The following is a 17910-nucleotide window of genomic DNA, read 5'->3' on the forward strand; positions in this document are numbered from 1 at the left end:
CCCCTGCAGAGAAAATGTAGTATTACTTGTCGGCCGTTCAAATTAATGGCCGACTATTTCCTATGTAAACGGGCCAGGTTCGCCTGAGCAGGGGCCGCTCTTACTTAGCAGCTTTCTGCTCTGGCTCATAGAGGGGGAGGTCAAAATATAGTCCAGAGCTGCATTCACAATTCTGTTCGTAGTTATTGGAAACCGTCAACAAGCTTGTTGACAGACACGCCTCTAACAGCTTAGCTGACCTCATGTAATGCAGTGGGGGAGGTTGACCGTTTAAGCATTAAATTCTTGTAAAGTCTTCACTTCCCGGGATGCTTTTCAGTGCAGACAAGAAGTGATTACTGAAGGAGTTCAGCTCTTAAGCCCGCAGAATTCTAAATTCTGCTCTGGAGTGTAATAGAGGCTGTAACTCAGGAATACCTTAAGATAGGCAATGTAAATTATTTACCAAGTTACTAAACTGCGGATTTATTCTATATGTAAACCTTTAAATGGTGCTTAAAGGTGGTAAAATATATTTTAAAAGGGTTATTACCATTTGGATAATACCTTGTCTAAAGGAGGACCTGATGGCAATCAGCTGATTGTCACTTTTTTGGGAAGCTGCAGATTTCTCCTGCAGCGGCCACTCCAGGCGAAATGTGGTATTGCATGGCACCTGACAGCTCTGCCTCATTGCACACACACTAAAGACATAGGTGAACACTGTCTATGTCCTATTTCACTGTATACTGATTACCTAGTATTTTCCATATGATCCTGAAACTTCAATAGGATGAGTGTCTATTATGCGTCGTCCTGTCCCTCTTGGCCGGGTGCTCGGCTAAGTCAGTCACTCTCCGTTTCAGCATGATTGACAGCTCATTATTTGTGGCCTGGCCTGGAAAGGACCTTCTCCCACCCAGACGGGCTCGAAAAAACGAACCTATAACACAGAAATATATGGTCGCCTGCAGAATACCCTGCCAGCTAAAGTCTAGGGCAACTTTCTTTTGACAAGGGGTCGTCCAATTGGTGCATCTTTTCTTTATATTTGCAGTACAGTTGAATACAATCTACTGTTCCCTGTTATCAACCATTTCATTCTTGGGAGAGACTATCTCGCTGCAGTGGGATAAATCTCTGTCCTCATAAACTCCTCTCATAACGCTGCTGTACATTTATAAATTGCTTGCGTATAAATCTAGGGCTCCTTTAAGATGTGGTGGGCTTTAACTCATTGCAGCTGGGATGGGGGCTGCATTGCATAAAGTAACTAGCTGAAGAGCATGTGGTCGTTATCATTTGGTCCTATGTATTTATGTGTGACCCTCCAATAATCCAGAATACCTGTTATCTGGCATCTATCACATCCTATAGGAGTTTGGTCAGTGATTTCATTGAGTGTCCTCAGTCATATATGATGTCAGCACAGCGGCCTGACCCTCCCACCCGGGTGACGGTAATCTGTCACTTCTTATCAGCTGGAATATGGCCCGCTGACAGAGTGGAATCTAACAAACATAGAGCAAATATTACATCAGAGACATGTGCTCCTTCTGTCGGACGTGTAAGAGGGGCTCTGCAACCTAGGAGACACTGACACACCGATAAAAATGCACAGTAGGGGCAGGCAGGATGGGCAGTGCCCGGTAGAAGCAACATGTAATTCTTTACCAGCTGCCAAGTGATGGCTGCCCTAAAAATGCTGAGACTTGTAGTTCATACCAGCTGACATATTACTGGGACTTGTGGTTGCCAGTCGAGAACTGACCTAATATTGCTGAGACTTCTAGTTCTTCACCAGCTGGCTCTTTTTTCTGTCCACCAGTAGGAATCTTTCCGATCGCCTGGCACTGAAAAGACTCCATACTGATTTTATAAACTCATCAGTCCAATGAATGAATCTACTGTCATTCCTCAACTGTTTCCTCTCTTAACCTTTGGCCCTTTTTTCTTGTCTTAATCCCCCTGCCGGTACAGCTGCCCCATTGACGTGAGCTCCCGCTCCAGATGTGCAGCCTCTAAAACAGTCATTTAGTAAAGCTGCCGAGCTCCTGCGCTCCTTCCCATAACACTGGAGTTAGGGGGCGACTGATCTCATTTCCCAAATGGCCGGTGCATGGAAATACCACTGAGACTGTGTGTGTTTTATCCTCAGCAAGCTGTCGTCCGGATTAGTGTGCGCTTTCAAGTAAAAAAACGATAATTGTGACTCCGCCGTTCACATTCTACATCATCTAAATGGCATCCTGGAACAAAAAATGTTTTATTCAACCATTCAGAGTCTTAAAGATTTTCTAGAAACCTGAATGGCGAATCTGCCTGATACAGAGATGCATGGGTGGAGTAGTAGAGGCCATACTGTTTGTATTTGGTGTCAGGGCTCTTTAATGGGACATATATATCGCACCCTGAGCTTTAGATTGCAGCTATTACAAATTGTGCGGGGTGGTACATCGCCGTGTTTTGGTTGCAGGCAGTGATCCATTTTCTTCTTCTCTTCCCTCTGCAGCTTCGATGTGGAAAATGGGCCTTCTCCAGGTCGCAGCCCGATTGATTCGCAGGCGAGTCCAGGGCTGGTGCTGCATCCCAGCTTCCCGCAAAGCCAGAGGAGGGAGTCGTTCCTGTACCGGTCGGACAGTGACTATGACATGTCCCCCAAAACCATGTCCCGGAACTCGTCTGTCACCAGCGAGTCGTAAGTGTTATTGCTCCGGACAAGGTCACTTTTTGCCCAGGATGGTCACATATATGTTATGGTGAACCCCAAATAAGCCCCTTATTTTCATATTGTGTATCTGTCGAAAGTGAATGTCCACCTTTTAATACATAGTATTATTAAGTCATATTTAGCTTCAATATTCTGCGCTGATTAATTTCTTAGTATATCTTTACAGCGCTCAGAGCTACAGTTTTCTGATACAGAGCTCCAAATCCCCTGCAGTGGCATTTACTAAGACTGGCGTTTCATATGCGCAGTCTTCGCTTAAAGCTCAGAGAAATAAGACGCGGAAAATGTATTAAGTGGTGCATGCATCTTAATAAATTTGTTGCATCTTCGGCTGCCCGTGTGCTAGGAATTTTAGTAAATGTGTCGGCTCATGAGTGGCTCCGCCCATTCTTTATAAAATTGACATGGGCATCGGAAACTGCACAAGACTTCTAATTTTTTTCTCATGAAAATTTTGACTTTTGTGTCATACCCGACTTTTCTACTCCAGAAAACTGGCAAAGAAAAGTCAATAAATTTCCACCATAGAATTAAATGATATAATTCTGGTTACTAGAAGCCGCCACTAGGGGGAGCTTACTGCATACTGTGTTATTATTGAGTTCATTGTTTGAGTCCAATGATATTTACGCTCCCCCCGCCCCCTCCAGTCAATGACAGATTTCTCCTTATGTACAGATGTGAAATCTGATAATCGGGCCTGCCATGTTCATTTTGCCTATGAGGCCGTGCCGAAAGCATGTCCTTATAGATTGCCTGTCAGTTTATCGCCGAAAGGCAATAATGCTTTGGTAGCGATCAATTGATCACATTGTAAAGTCCCCTAGTGGGACAAAAACATATAATGAAATAAAGTTAATTCCCCCCAAAAAAAGTGTTGTAGTAATTTTTTTCCATAAAAAATTTAGTTTTTTTCTGTTAAAAAGCGTTAAAAAAAAATCCTATACAAATTTGGTATTGCCCCAATCGTAAGGACCCATTTAATAAAGTGAACATTTTATTTACGCTGCTCAATGAACTACGTCAAAAAAAGAGTGACGGAATTGTTTTTGTTTTTTTCACCCCCCCCCCCCCCAAAAAATTAGTTGTTAATTTATAAGTATAACAAAATAGTGTCATTAAATATATGACTCGTCCCACAGAAAAACAAGTCCTCACACGGCTACAGCTTCAGAAAAATAAAGTTATCAAAATGCGACGATGCAAAAAATCCTGTGGTCCCTAACGCCAAAATTAGCCAGTTCTTACGGGGTAGAGGGATTTTTTTTGTACTTTTGTCAGAGAGTTCCCACTAGGCGGTGATCCGGGACAGGGGCAACCTGCATAATATGTTCAACTCCAAATGGTGGAGCTGTAGGACAACAAGTCCTGGAGGTCTAATCGTGTAATCCTATATACAGAACACACGTCTATTCTATAACATGCTCTTCTAGAAGACCGTCTCCCTGCTAGATCTCTTACGTCTGCCCCAACACCCCCTCCCCCAGCCCCACAAGCGCTTTGATCCATACAGAAAGGGAGAATGTAAAGCTTTTGCCCCCGTTTTATTAAAGTACAGAACCCCTTTAATAATAATGCGGAGTCCTTGGAATAATAAGTCTGGTTCTCTCTTATTACAGGCACACTGAAGACCTCATTGTTACTCCATTCGCTCAGGTATGTATATAAGATGATTCTATCTCCCACAGCTCTCCAGCCATTATAACACCAATGTTCTTCTCAACTGTGATGGGAAACTGGAACTCAACGGTGAACCTACTATGGTGTATATGGAGATCTGTTGCGCACTCTCTATAAGGATGGAGGATCCTTTCTTCAAGACCCCATAGCATAGGCTGACGTTGACAACACATCCATACAAACTTATTGGACTGTGATTGCAGAGAATGATAAATGTGCCAAGATATTGCAGGGAAAACAGCAGTCAATCAGATCAAGCAGTGCTGCTAGGTAAAGCATGGGGGAAGATGGAACAGCAGCCTGAGCCTCTAATGAGTCAGTAGTTTGATTTCAGACTACCTCAGGCTCCAATAGACAATGCAGCTCCTCCGGAGCCACTGCCCATAGCTGGGCTTTCGAAAAGTTTGGCAGCTTTTTTGCATGGTCTTTAGTCCTACAATACTGTCTAGTACATATTTCTATACTTTAGCATTGCGAAGGACTCCTTATAAATAGAGTTGACACCCTAGCACAGACAGTCCCACTATCTCTTGCATTCACTCACACGATCTGACTCCTACAGATGTTTTCTCATACTACAGGTATAGGCTGCCATATGTGCGCACAGGTAGTTTGGTTGATAGCAACCATTAAGGTCGCCATACACCTTAGATAACTGTCAACCGAATGTTCGTTTGGCTGACCGCTATTCCTCCCGATCCTCCGATTCACGTGGATGCTGTTTGGCCGACAGCAGTTTATTTCCTTTATGTACAAAGGATTGGGCGTGTTGAAATACAACATGCCCGATCCTTCTTTCTCCCGACATTGGTCATCGGGGGGGAGTCGGGACACCCCCATAAAAGTTTAGAAGGTCGGCCTGTCCTGACGCAATCGGTGGGTTCAACTAATATGTGCCTTTACACTGATAGGCTATATTCCTGTCGTAACCAAACTGGACATGCTTCTTCTTTTTTTTTCTCAGCTGATTATTTCTGCCATTACACAGCAGATGACAATGTTTGACCAAAAATTTAGCATACCGTGTAATGCAAGTGAATTTATCTGTGAATTTGTGCTTTGCTTAGAGGCCCAATGCATAATTTATTTTTACATAAATTCAGCGCTGCCATAATATTGCCCAATTAATAGTACCGGTGGAGTCTAAATAATTCCATCATACAGGGCCAAATAACAGTACCATACAGTGCTCACATAGTGCTATACATGGCCTACATAATACTACTATACAGTGAAAAATAACAGTACCATACAGTGCTCACATAGTGCTATACACTGCCTACATAATACTACTATACAGTGCCAAATAACAGTACCATACAGTGCTCACATAGTGCTTTACACTGCCTAGATAATACTACTATACAGGGCCAAATAACAGTACCATACAGTGCTCACATAGTGCTATACACTGCCTACATAATACTACTATACAGTACCATACAGTACTCACATAGTGCTATACACTGCCTACATAATACTACTATACAGTACCATACAGTACTCACATAGTGCTATACACTGCCTACATAATACTACTATACAGTGACAAATAACCGTACCATACAGTGCTCACATAGTGCTATACATGGCCTACATAATACTACTATACAGTGAAAAATAACAGTACCATACAGTGCTCACATAGTGCTATACACTGCCTACATAATACTACTATACAGTGCCAAATAAAAGTACCATACAGTGCTCACATAGTGCTTTACACTGCCTAGATAATACTACTATACAGGGCCAAATAACAGTGTATAGCACTTTGTGAGCACTATATGGTACTGTTATTTGGCCCTGTATAGTAGTATTATCTAGGCAGTGTAAAGCACTATGTGAGCACTGTATGGTACTTTTATTTGGCACTGTATAGTAGTATTATGTAGGCAGTGTATAGCACTATGTGAGCACTGTATGGTACTGACTACATAATACCACTGTACATTGCAAAATAACAGTACCATACAGTGCTCACATAGTTCTATACACTGCCTATATAATACTACTATACAGTGAAAAATAACAGTACCATACAGTGCTCACGTAGTGCTATACACTGCCTACATAATACAACTATACAGTGCTAATTAACAGTACCATACAGTGCTCACATAGTTCTATACACTGCCCAAATAATACAACTATACAGTGCCAAATAACTGTACCATACAGTGCTCACATAGTGTTATACACTGCTTACATAATACTACTATAAAGGGCCAAATAACAGTACCATACAGTGCTCACATAGTGCTTTACACTGCCTACATAATACTACTATACAGGGCCAAATAACAGTACCATACAGTACTCACATAGTGTTATACACTGCTTACATAATACTACTATACAGGGCCAAATAACCGTACCATACAGTACTCACATAGTGTTATACGCTGCCTACATAATACTACTATACAGGGCCAAATAACAGTACCATGCAGTGCTCACATAGTGCTTTACACTGCCTACATAATACTACTATACAGGGCCAAATAACAGTACCATACAGTGCTCACATAGTGCTATACACTGACTACATAATAACGCTATACAGTGCCAAATAACAGTACCATACAGTGCTCACATAGTTCTATACACAGCCTACATAATACTACTATACAGTGAAAAATAACAGTACCATACAGTGCTCACATAGTGCTATACACTGCCTACATAATACTACTATACAGTGCCAATTAACTGTACCATACAGTGCTCACATAGTGCTATACACTGCCTACATAATACTACTATACAGTGACAAATAACCGTACCATACAGTGCTCACATAGTGCTATACACTGCCTACATAATACTACTATTCAGTGACACATAACAGTACCATACAGTGCTCACATAGTGCTATACACTGCCTACATAATACTACTATACAGTGCCAATTAACAGTACCATGCAGTGCTCACATAGTGCTTTACACTGCCTACATAATACTACTATACAGGGCCAAATAACCGTACCATACAGTGCTCATAGTGCTATACACTGCCTACATAATACTACTATACAGTGCCAATTAACAGTACCATACAGTGCTCACATAGTGCTATACACTGCCTACATAATACTACTATACAGTACCATACAGTACTCACATAGTGCTATACACTGCCTACATAATACTACTATACAGGGCCAAATAACAGTACCATACAGTGCTCACATAGTGCTATACACGACCTACATAATACTACTATACAGTGACACATAACAGTACCATACAGTGCTCACATAGTGCTACACACTGCCTACATAATAGTATTATACAGTGACAAATAACCGTACCATACAGTGCTCACATAGTGCTATACACTGCCTACATAATACTACTATACAGTGCCAATTAACTGTACCATACAGTGCTCACATAGTGCTATACACTGCCTACATAATACTACTATACAGTGACAAATAACCGTACCATACAGTGCTCACATAGTGCTATACACTGCCTACATAATACTACTATTCAGTGACACATAACAGTACCATACAGTGCTCACATAGTGCTATACACTGCCTACATAATACTACTATACAGTGCCAATTAACAGTACCATGCAGTGCTCACATAGTGCTTTACACTGCCTACATAATACTACTATACAGGGCCAAATAACCGTACCATACAGTGCTCATAGTGCTATACACTGCCTACATAATACTACTATACAGTGCCAATTAACAGTACCATACAGTGCTCACATAGTGCTATACACTGCCTACATAATACTACTATACAGTACCATACAGTACTCACATAGTGCTATACACTGCCTACATAATACTACTATACAGGGCCAAATAACAGTACCATACAGTGCTCACATAGTGCTATACACGACCTACATAATACTACTATACAGTGACACATAACAGTACCATACAGTGCTCACATAGTGCTACACACTGCCTACATAATAGTATTATACAGTGACAAATAACCGTACCATACAGTGCTCACATAGTGCTACACACTGCCTACATAATAACCCGATTCAATGGCAAATAATTTTCTACCGTGCCTATCTAACTCATAAAATGTCTATATAATAATATCATATGGTGAACACATAATAGTGCCACACTGTGCCCATATAACAGTCATTACATTTTCGGATAATAATTGAACACATAACATTTCCCAAATAATACCCCCATACGGTGTCTAAATAATTCCATAAATTGAAAAATTTAAGTCTGTGGTAAAATGCCGGGGGACAGGGTGGTAGAGGCCGCAGAAGAGTCTGATTTTGGGCACTCTTTGCCTCTGTACCTGCCCTCTGCCCTCCGTTTAGTGCTAATTCTGCCATAAGCTGATACCCCGGATGGTCTGAGGCAGACTGTATGTTGGGGACTCTCTACCTGATAGCCCTATATAAAATGCTGTAGCTGATAGACTGGTTGCTAGTGCTATACTGCCTGTCTCCTGTCAAAGGTGGCTGGGCAGGAGAATGGGGAAAAAGCAGTTTAGGAGATGCCAAGCGATACCATTCTCCAACTCAAGGTGTGGTAATCTGTTTTTTTCCAAAAAGAAATTTAGGGGGAAAACATTATTAAAACTTAGTGCAAAAATCCATTCCAGTTAATTAGAACATTCAGTCCCAAATGGAGATGAGTGACCATATATGGACTCCTACTCTGTCCCTGTGTGACACGGGACGGTCCCAGATGACACATCTTGCTGCTATACCCATTGACGCGAGATGGTCCCAGATGACACGTCTTGGTGCTATACCCATTGACGCGAGATGGTCCCAGATGACACGTCTTGCTGCTATACCCATTGACGCGAGATGGTCCCAGATGACACGTCTTGGTGCTATACCCATTGACGCGAGATGGTCCCAGATGACACATCTTGCTGCTATTCTCAGCCATAATACAGTGTAAAGATAGAACATTAAAGGGTATGTTCACCTTTGAACACCATTTTACTGTTTATATAATAATTGAATCTACATTAAAAGTTTTATCACTTTTTAAATACGTTACTTATCTTGTAGTGATTCTATTTTACTGTATTATGCTCCAGAGCTGCGTTCACAATTTTGCTGGTTGTTATTGGAAACGGACCACAAACTTGTCATTAGACACACCTCTAACAGCTGAGCTCAGCTTCTATAATTCATGGGGCAGTTGAGTTTTTTTTCCTATATCACTGAACAGGGCATGGAGATTTCAGCTCTGAAGGGTGTGGGAAAAGTGCGTGCACCTCTGGAATATAATACAGGATGTAACTCAAGATCAGTAAAGGATAAGTAATGTAATGTATGTACACAGTGACTCCACCAGCAGAATAGTGAGTGCAGCTCTGGAGTATAATACAGGATGTAACTCAGGATCAGTACAAGATAAGTAATGTAATGTATGTACACAGTGACCACCAGCAGAATAGTGAGTGCAGCTCTGGAGTATAATACTGGCTGTAACTCAGGATCAGTACAGGACAAGTAATGTAATGTATGTACACAGTGACTCCACCAGCAGAATAGTGAGTGCAGTTCTGGAGTATAATACAGGATGTAACTCCGGATCAGTACAAGATGAGTAATGCTTGTACAGTGACTCAACTTTGTATGTAGATTTTTTCTATATGTAAAATGGTACTCATATGTGGGTGTTAATATCCTTTACCACCAGCTGTCTACATGTTATTTCACGGTCCTGAGCATATTACATGTATTTATGTAACTCTGGTTGTATGTTCCTAGGTGCTGGCCAGCCTGCGTAGTGTCCGGAACAATTTCACCATCCTCGCCAACGTAACAACACCTACCAACAAGTGAGTACTCACCCCGGTCCAACCGAAGTACACCTTGAGTAATCCGCAGTAGAATTATTCGGTACTACGGTCCCATGTTCTTTATTAGACTGGTGTTTACTTTTATCTGCGATCTCTAGTTTCCCTCTTAGGGCATGTTCACACAGAAAATTCTGCCTGGAAAAATCAGCTCTGTTTTTTTTGAAGTGGTTTGCACCACACGCGTTTTGTAACGCTTTTGTTGGCGCGTTTCTTTAAGTGGTTTTTGCCGTGTTTTTTAAGGTCTTCTTTTTTTTTTATCTACTTCTTCAACAGACAAAGGAAAAAACCACAAGCGGTTTTTACCGAAAAACGCGTAAAAAAAATCGCGGCACAAAAACGCATTTATTTCTGTCTCCCATTGATTTCAATGGTGTTTTTGAGGCGGAAAACGCATCCAGATAGGGCATGCCGCTTCTTTTTCTCGCGAGCGTTTTCTCTTGCTCGCTGGAAAACAACGCCTCCGCCTCCTATTAAAATCAATGGGAGCCGTTTTTTTGGCACGTTTTCCGATGCGGTTTCCGCATCAAAAAACGTGTCAAAAAACTTTGTGTGAACAGGGCCTTAGAGGGTTTTTTCTACCAACATTGTCCAATCATTGGGGATCTGCTCGGACCACCACCGATGCCTAGAATCAAAGGAGCATTGTGGTTCCTGGATCAGGAGTGCTGCGGTCTTACAGTCCCCTTTCTTCCAGGCACTTATAAGGGTCCCACTGCATACACATTGTTTTTTTATATATAATCAATATGCCATCATTGTATATAGTGGGGAATACCCCTTTAACGAATATTTCCATACAGTTTACCTTTTATTCGGACACGACGTGACCTGATAGGTTCCTGATTATCCGATTTCTTGATTATTGGATGGTAATAGAAATGTTTAGAACACTCACTTGTAAGGAGCCTCGAGGAAGATGTCTAAAATAGAATATACAAGGAAATTCCTTTAATCCGGCATCTGATAATCCAGAAACGTTGCTAATTCGGCACTTGTTTCCAGCAACAAATTGCAATATAATGTGCACAAGACTGATCAGAAGGAACCAATAAGGAACGTTCTTCTAGCTACTCCATAAAGCGATGGTAGCAGATGAATGCACGCTTTATTTTCGTTTTTTGCGGACAGTTCGCTCCCCTTACTTGTGAGGTTTATATACTTTTTACTAAAAACAGTTGATAATCTAGAATATTTGATAATCCGGTATCTATCAGCATTCATTGATGCCGGATTAAAGGAATTGAGTTATTATTTTTCAATTGTAATAGTATTTGCTCTACTGCATATATAAAATTTTTGATTATTTTGCCGGAATATCAGATTTTACAGATCATTGGGTTCTAAATTAAAGGAATTTTACTGTCTTGAGTTACGTCATGTCATTAGGTGCCAATGCACATTAACCCATTGCCTGATGAAAGGAAAGAATTTTAAATTAATGGAAATTTTGGGCATAACCATCACTTTGTGATGCGTAATAAATTGTATTGTTCTCTTTGCCAGGCGCTCCCCAGTAATGCCTCAGCAAACGGTCTGTAAAGCCACTCTCTCAGGTAAGTGTGCGCTCGACTGTCAAGAATAGGTGAGGGGTCAATACAAATACATAGCTATGCTGCCAATGCCATAGGAGGTGCCAAGGGTCATATTGCATCTGGGCCCCTATACCCAGTGCTTCTCAAAGTGTAATGACGTTTCATGTTATTTGCAGAATGAAATTATACTACAAGGGAACACTTCAAGGTTTTTACTGTATAGAAATCCAACAATGATAAAGTAATGGGGTGAGAGTTATAAACAAAATGATATTCGTTTTGCTGCCCAAGTTCTGTATCTAAACACACTAGTCAGGGCCGGTTGGCACCCAGCCTGTGATTTCTTTCTATGGGCAAAAGCTCCAGTTTTTGTTTGCTCTAGTTTTCATGCATTTCCCCCATTGTAAACATGGGCCATAGGGTGGGGACTCGGTTAAATATATTACAATAGGGCCCGCAGGCTACACCTCTGGTTAGGCCTCATGCACATGGCAAAGCCTGCGCATAGTCCGTAATAAGGACTCGTAGGTACTCGTGTGCCGCCCTAGGGGACCTACATACTTGTAGGGGAGAATACTTCTGTTATTACTCAAGGAAAATCCACGGCATTCCAGAATATATAGATAGAAAATGAAAGATTGTATTGCGGTATCACAGACATCCTTTAGTCATTTATAAATGGTATATTGCAAATAATTATTCGACGTTTCGGCCCTTCCGGAGAGCCGAAATGTCCAACAATAATTCGCAATATACCGTTTATAAATTACTAAACGATGTCTGTGATACCGCAATACAATCTTTCATTTTTCAAATATATAATTCTGTAATTCTGGCATCCAATGGAACATGTCTTGATCTGTATGATTCACAGATTTACTATACGTCCATATAAAATATATGAGCCACGAATGTAGAGTGTGGACCCGTAGATTTCTATGTGCGTCGGTCTCCCTCTGGAATACTTATAGTTTATGTCCACCATTAGTCAAATACATTTCTTATTATACAACCTTCACTATACACCATATTTATTTTGTTGGTTATCATTGGAAACTGTCAGCAAGCTTGTTCTCATACACACCCCTAGCAGTTTACCAGATCTTCTATCATTCAGTGAGACAGTTAGTGTTTCCTATATCTGATTACTGTAAAGACTTCCCAGAATGCAAATCATCAAAGCAGACATTGAGCCAGCAGGGAATGAGGCCTCGTCTCTAAAGCCTCTGAAGAATTGTGAATGCAGCTCTGAAGTATAAAACAGGCTGTAACTCAGGATCAGTACAAGATAAGTGATACAATGTATTTGCATAGTTACTAATTTTTTATGTAGATTAATTCTATATCTACTCTATGAAATTGGGGTTAAGGCTGACAGCCTGACACAAGACGGAGACCTCTTCTATACTATTTATATAATTGACATTTATGTATGCTTTTCATACCTGACTCTTTGCCATCTCTTTTTCGACAGAGGAGACTTATCAGCAGCTAGCCAAAGAGACGTTAGAAGAACTAGATTGGTGTCTAGATCAGCTGGAGACCGTACAGACCTATCGCTCCGTCAGTGAAATGGCTTCCAACAAGGTAAGAGACAGGTTCAGGCTCTTGGTTTTATCTGCTGTGGTTGTGTATGATTACTGGGCCCTAGCCCTGGGAATAGAGACCTGACATTGGTGAGAAATCCAAAAAACATCTGATTTTTTTGCGACCGATGCGGCAACTTGCTGGACGCGACCACATTCACTAAAATTACTGGGATGTATGAAGCACCACACAGTGATCTTTGGACGCGCTACCAAAATTGACCTGTTAGCCCTAGGCTAAATGTGAAACGGATTCATACACACAGTGGTGACCCCAATCTGAATCAAAGGGGTTCTCTGGTTTAAGAAACCTATTTTCAAATGCCCCCTGTAAAGGGACTCTAAGTCCCCCTATAAACCAGAGCACAGAGTGGCTATGAAGTGCCTGCCTGACTCTGGAGGACCAGGTATGTCTGTGCATTAAACAAACAGTCTATTGATTTCAATAGAAACGGTGTAATTCTTAATTTCCCCTGTGGTAGTGCTGCAGGGGATTGAAACACTTGCTGTCAGGTCTCTTTTACTGATTCAGCTGATCGCTGGGGGTGGAGTGCACTGTTTTGGTTCAGTGGGACCTTTGTTGTTCTTAATATGTGTGTCTGGAGAATTATTAGGTTCTTTAGGGTCATATTGATTTTTCCTTCTACTACTGAGCTGTATGATACTGTAGATGTATATACTTAGTTTTCGTATAATAGGCTTTTGTGTAGTGCCCGCTTGTGAATTCTGTGGTGTTGTTTTTGGTTTGGATTTTCTGACCAAACCTTTTCAGATAATTCATTGGTGAATTGTCGATGTAGAGGGTTATGAAGTAGTGTGGCATTTCCCTCAGGGCATGATGGGAAGTTCACGTTTCCAGTTAGCCATGGTCTAGCACTCAATGTGTTTTTGGAGGGTGAGGAAAGCGTTTCTCATGTAATAATGTCAAGTCTTAAAACTTCTAAATTCTGCAGAATTACACACATAGGTGAGGGGGGGTATACAGGGACTATCTTGGTTGAGGCGAGTTAACTCGTCCTTCCAGTACGACGAAAGGGTAGGATGGTCCTCACTGTCCATAAGGTCTGCGGCTGAACTAATATTTATTTTCCATCTTTACCTATCTTTCTAACTAAATCTGGCCTCCTTGGAGAGCATACCCACTTTTCCCATAACTTTTCCAAATTTCACGAGCGAAAGATGGTCGCAAATTTGTCACACGTCCCATTTCCTCCCAAAACTGCCGTAACTTGAATAATAAGTATAGACCAGTGTTTTTCTTCGGGACACTTAGGCTAGAGAGCAGCAGGCGGATTGAGGTACCAAGGTCATAGGTAGCTGACATTGAATTGACATGGCAATCTTCGAGTTGCTGTCAAAGCCATCCCCCTTAGCCACTGAGCCAGTCCTGTACACTTCAGTTTGCGGTTGTATATTCATAGGTATAGATTAAATAAATATGGATGCAAATGTTCCTGAGCAACAACGTGCCCAACGTGATGAGTAATAATATTAGGCGATCTTCTGGAAGAGTCGATCACCCGGGGAGATCAACTTTTTTTGTCCAAGTACGTAATCATTGTGATTGTCACTAGAGGTGACTGTGATCACAGTGATTGTCACTAGAGGTGACTGATCATAAGACGTCTTTTCCATAGACTAGTGAATGTGAGGTGCCAGGTAAACAAATCCCTCTGTCCTCCTCCCCGAATGAGCTGGTAATATTGTCAATTATCATCCTAGTGCCCGTAATACCTGGCACGTTTCATTACTTTTACTGTGGTCAATAGTGAACCTAATCCTAAATCATAAAAGGGCTTTTCTTAAAGGAAATGAGATTCCCTGCACTGTCTGATTGTGAGAATGTCATGCCTAGAAGCACGGCTGCCGCTCTCCGCTCCCTCCCCTTCCCTTCCCTCTCCTCCCCTCCCTTACCATTCTACATCACATCCCTGCCTACTGCAGTATGCTAGATGTACGAATAACGGAAGATATTAGCAGACAAACGGCCCTACAGGAGGCATCTCCAGCCTAGAGAGGAAGACGGCCACCTTCCTACTGCTCATCATTGTTTTCACCATCCATGTGCTAGTGTTCTGTCACCTCCATCCACCCAGGCTGCAGCTCGGATTTGGTACCCAGGAAGGATGCTGCGATAATATGCTACCTCCTCTTTTCCCCTTAAGGATGCAGGAAGAGGCCTTATCTTGCAGTTTCTTAGGCCCTCCGAAACACTGACTTATTTTCCTTCCCCCCACATCGAGACACGGAGGAAGAAGAAGAGGACGAAAAGGGGTGGGGGGCGGGAGGGGGCACAGGGCAATTGCTAAAGGCTTTAAAGATGTAACCCACAAATAAAATAAGAGAAGCTGCAGGATTTCTTTCTCCTCACATCTTGGTAGTGATGGGTTAAAATCACCGGCCTAGCTGCATTTCGGATGTGTATACAATTTTTTTTTTCCAATTATTAAGGTTGACTCATGGTGGGGTGTCATGTGATGCCCCTTTCTTCATACCTTAAGGGCCCGTAAGGGTCACAAGAATTTTGTCTTTGGGACTGTCGAATTCTATGGAGGGGGAGAAGGAAAATACCAACAGTCTCTTGTCTACCTCCCACATGGCTAAGATCTCCCCTGAGACAAGTGATGGACACTCGGTCCTATGTGACCTCTAATGATTCGGGGATTTGACCCCCCACAGTTTTTGTACCACCTAACATCTTTAAGCTTGCTGTAAAACCAAGCAACAGCAGCCAACTATAGGGCAAGGAGACAGGTGTCCTCAAACTACATCCATCATCTTCTGTGTTTGCTTTCTGCAAATTTACATTTTTAAATGGAATAATTAAATCGAAAAAAAAAAAATTTGTAAAACAGATATTTTTTATTTTATTTTGGAAATTTCACTCAACTTCATGGACTGGAAAATTTCAAGTAAATCGAAATCTCTTACTGGAAACACTAAAGGATATCATTGTTTTAGAATTTTTCCCATTTGCAATTTTTTTTCTTTTTTACATTTTGTTTTTATTTTTCTGCTTTTTTTGAGGATTATGAAAGTTGGAGATTTTTTTTCTTTTTTAATTACTCTTTAGTTCCTCCTGATGATTTGGGGATTGAGAATATCTCTGGAAATAAACATTTTGATCTACAAATTAAATAAGGATATACAAATTTTTGGAATACTTTGCCTGTTTGTGGATTGTGGACATTTTCGCGGTTGGCCTCGTCTTTTCCAACTTGGTCCTGCAGACTGGATTCCTTCGGATATATCCATCTAGGATTGAAAAATGCCCCTAGTAGATTTCTTCTGTGAGACATGCTCCAGACCTTGGCTGGTTGGATGGTGGGACCAGGTAACAATGATATAAATGTTATTGATATGTATTGTCTTCTACTGCTCGGACAGGTCTACTGCTCGTCATGTTGTGGTCAGGAGCAATAGCCAAGGCAACCTATGGGCTGCTTTTGAACTAGTGACATCACTGAAATGTTGGGAAATTAAGTAATGGGCTAAATATGGGCTCAACCCACGGCATTGCTGCCGACACTGTTTTGGGGCATTATATGTGGCATTATATGGGCTCCATGGTTTATAGTAAATAAAGCTATCTTATTGACCTTGGGAACCGGTGCTCCACTAAAGTCTGCTTATTTGCACTCTATATATCCATATAGGTGGTCACTATGTATAGGATGTATGGGATACATCCAGAGTGGTTTGTACATATCCAGTCCATACATAGCCTCCTGTGTGGAGATGAAAAGAAGCAGTTCTTATATTTTTATCTTATAATCTACATAGTCCATGATTACATCTTAAAGGGCACATGTTGCATTAGGTCATCTTGTATTTTCTAGCCCGTGATCAGCCTTTGGGGCACCAGTCAGGGAGTGCAGTTCAGCCCTAAGAGGCCGAAACCAGGAGCCCATCCTTGATTTTTAGCATCAACACTAGTGTATATCTGTCATGCTTTGACTCGGGTCTCTGATCCACATTGTGAGTCCCTTTTATACAACGTATAGCATATATACTGTGTCGACCTGCCACTTGCTGCAAACCGTGGTTTAAATCCCAGTGTCAGCTTCTTGTGACCTTGGACATGTCACTGAATGTAAACAATGCCTGGAAGATAGGAGAAGACTTGCGCCACTATTTACTATATACTAGAAAAATCTGTACAGTACTCGCCTATATAATCCACTTGTATTATCAGCAATGTTTAATCATTGGGAAATATGCTCCTATTGTGTTTATAGTCATTCTGCCATTTTGTAGAATATTGTATGTAGTAGTTGAGCCTTCACCATAGGGACTATGACTACAGACCCTAATGTTTTTGTTTACAGGCCGCGGGTCCGTGGACTAGGAAAGCCCACGTAAGTTCCTACGTAGCACCTTTACGACACAGTCCTGAAGATCTGCACTCAAGGCCCAAATTTGAACACCTAGTATGTTACAAAGTGTGACTATGTCCCTATCAGCTCATGATTATTTTAAAAGAATTTACCTGGATATAGTTTTGATGGTCTATCCGTAGGGTGAAGGTCCAAACAAAGGGGCCATTGTGCTCGCTTGGGTTCTTCG

At 41.5% G+C, this 17910-nt stretch overlaps 1 protein-coding gene across 4 annotated transcripts in view; it reads left to right on the forward strand.

Annotated features, from left to right (window-relative positions):
• The window catches only part of PDE4A (phosphodiesterase 4A), a 473381-nt gene that overhangs the window by 411341 nt on the left and 44130 nt on the right, over positions 1 to 17910 (forward strand). For 3 of the 4 annotated variants that reach the window (XM_075858970.1, XM_075858971.1, XM_075858969.1), the window contains 5 exons: positions 2492 to 2677; positions 4330 to 4366; positions 10135 to 10205; positions 11730 to 11779; positions 13233 to 13345. In XM_075858970.1, coding sequence (XP_075715085.1) covers positions 2492 to 2677; positions 4330 to 4366; positions 10135 to 10205; positions 11730 to 11779; positions 13233 to 13345 — 457 coding nt within the window. Of the gene's footprint in view, positions 1 to 2491; positions 2678 to 4329; positions 4367 to 10134; positions 10206 to 11729; positions 11780 to 13232; positions 13346 to 16348; positions 16679 to 17910 lie in introns of those variants that run through there. The other variant, XM_075858972.1, reaches the window with a different exon arrangement.

The sequence above is a fragment of the Rhinoderma darwinii genome, chromosome 3 (assembly GCF_050947455.1).
Source record: "Rhinoderma darwinii isolate aRhiDar2 chromosome 3, aRhiDar2.hap1, whole genome shotgun sequence".
NCBI classification, from domain to species: Eukaryota; Metazoa; Chordata; class Amphibia; order Anura; family Rhinodermatidae; genus Rhinoderma; species Rhinoderma darwinii.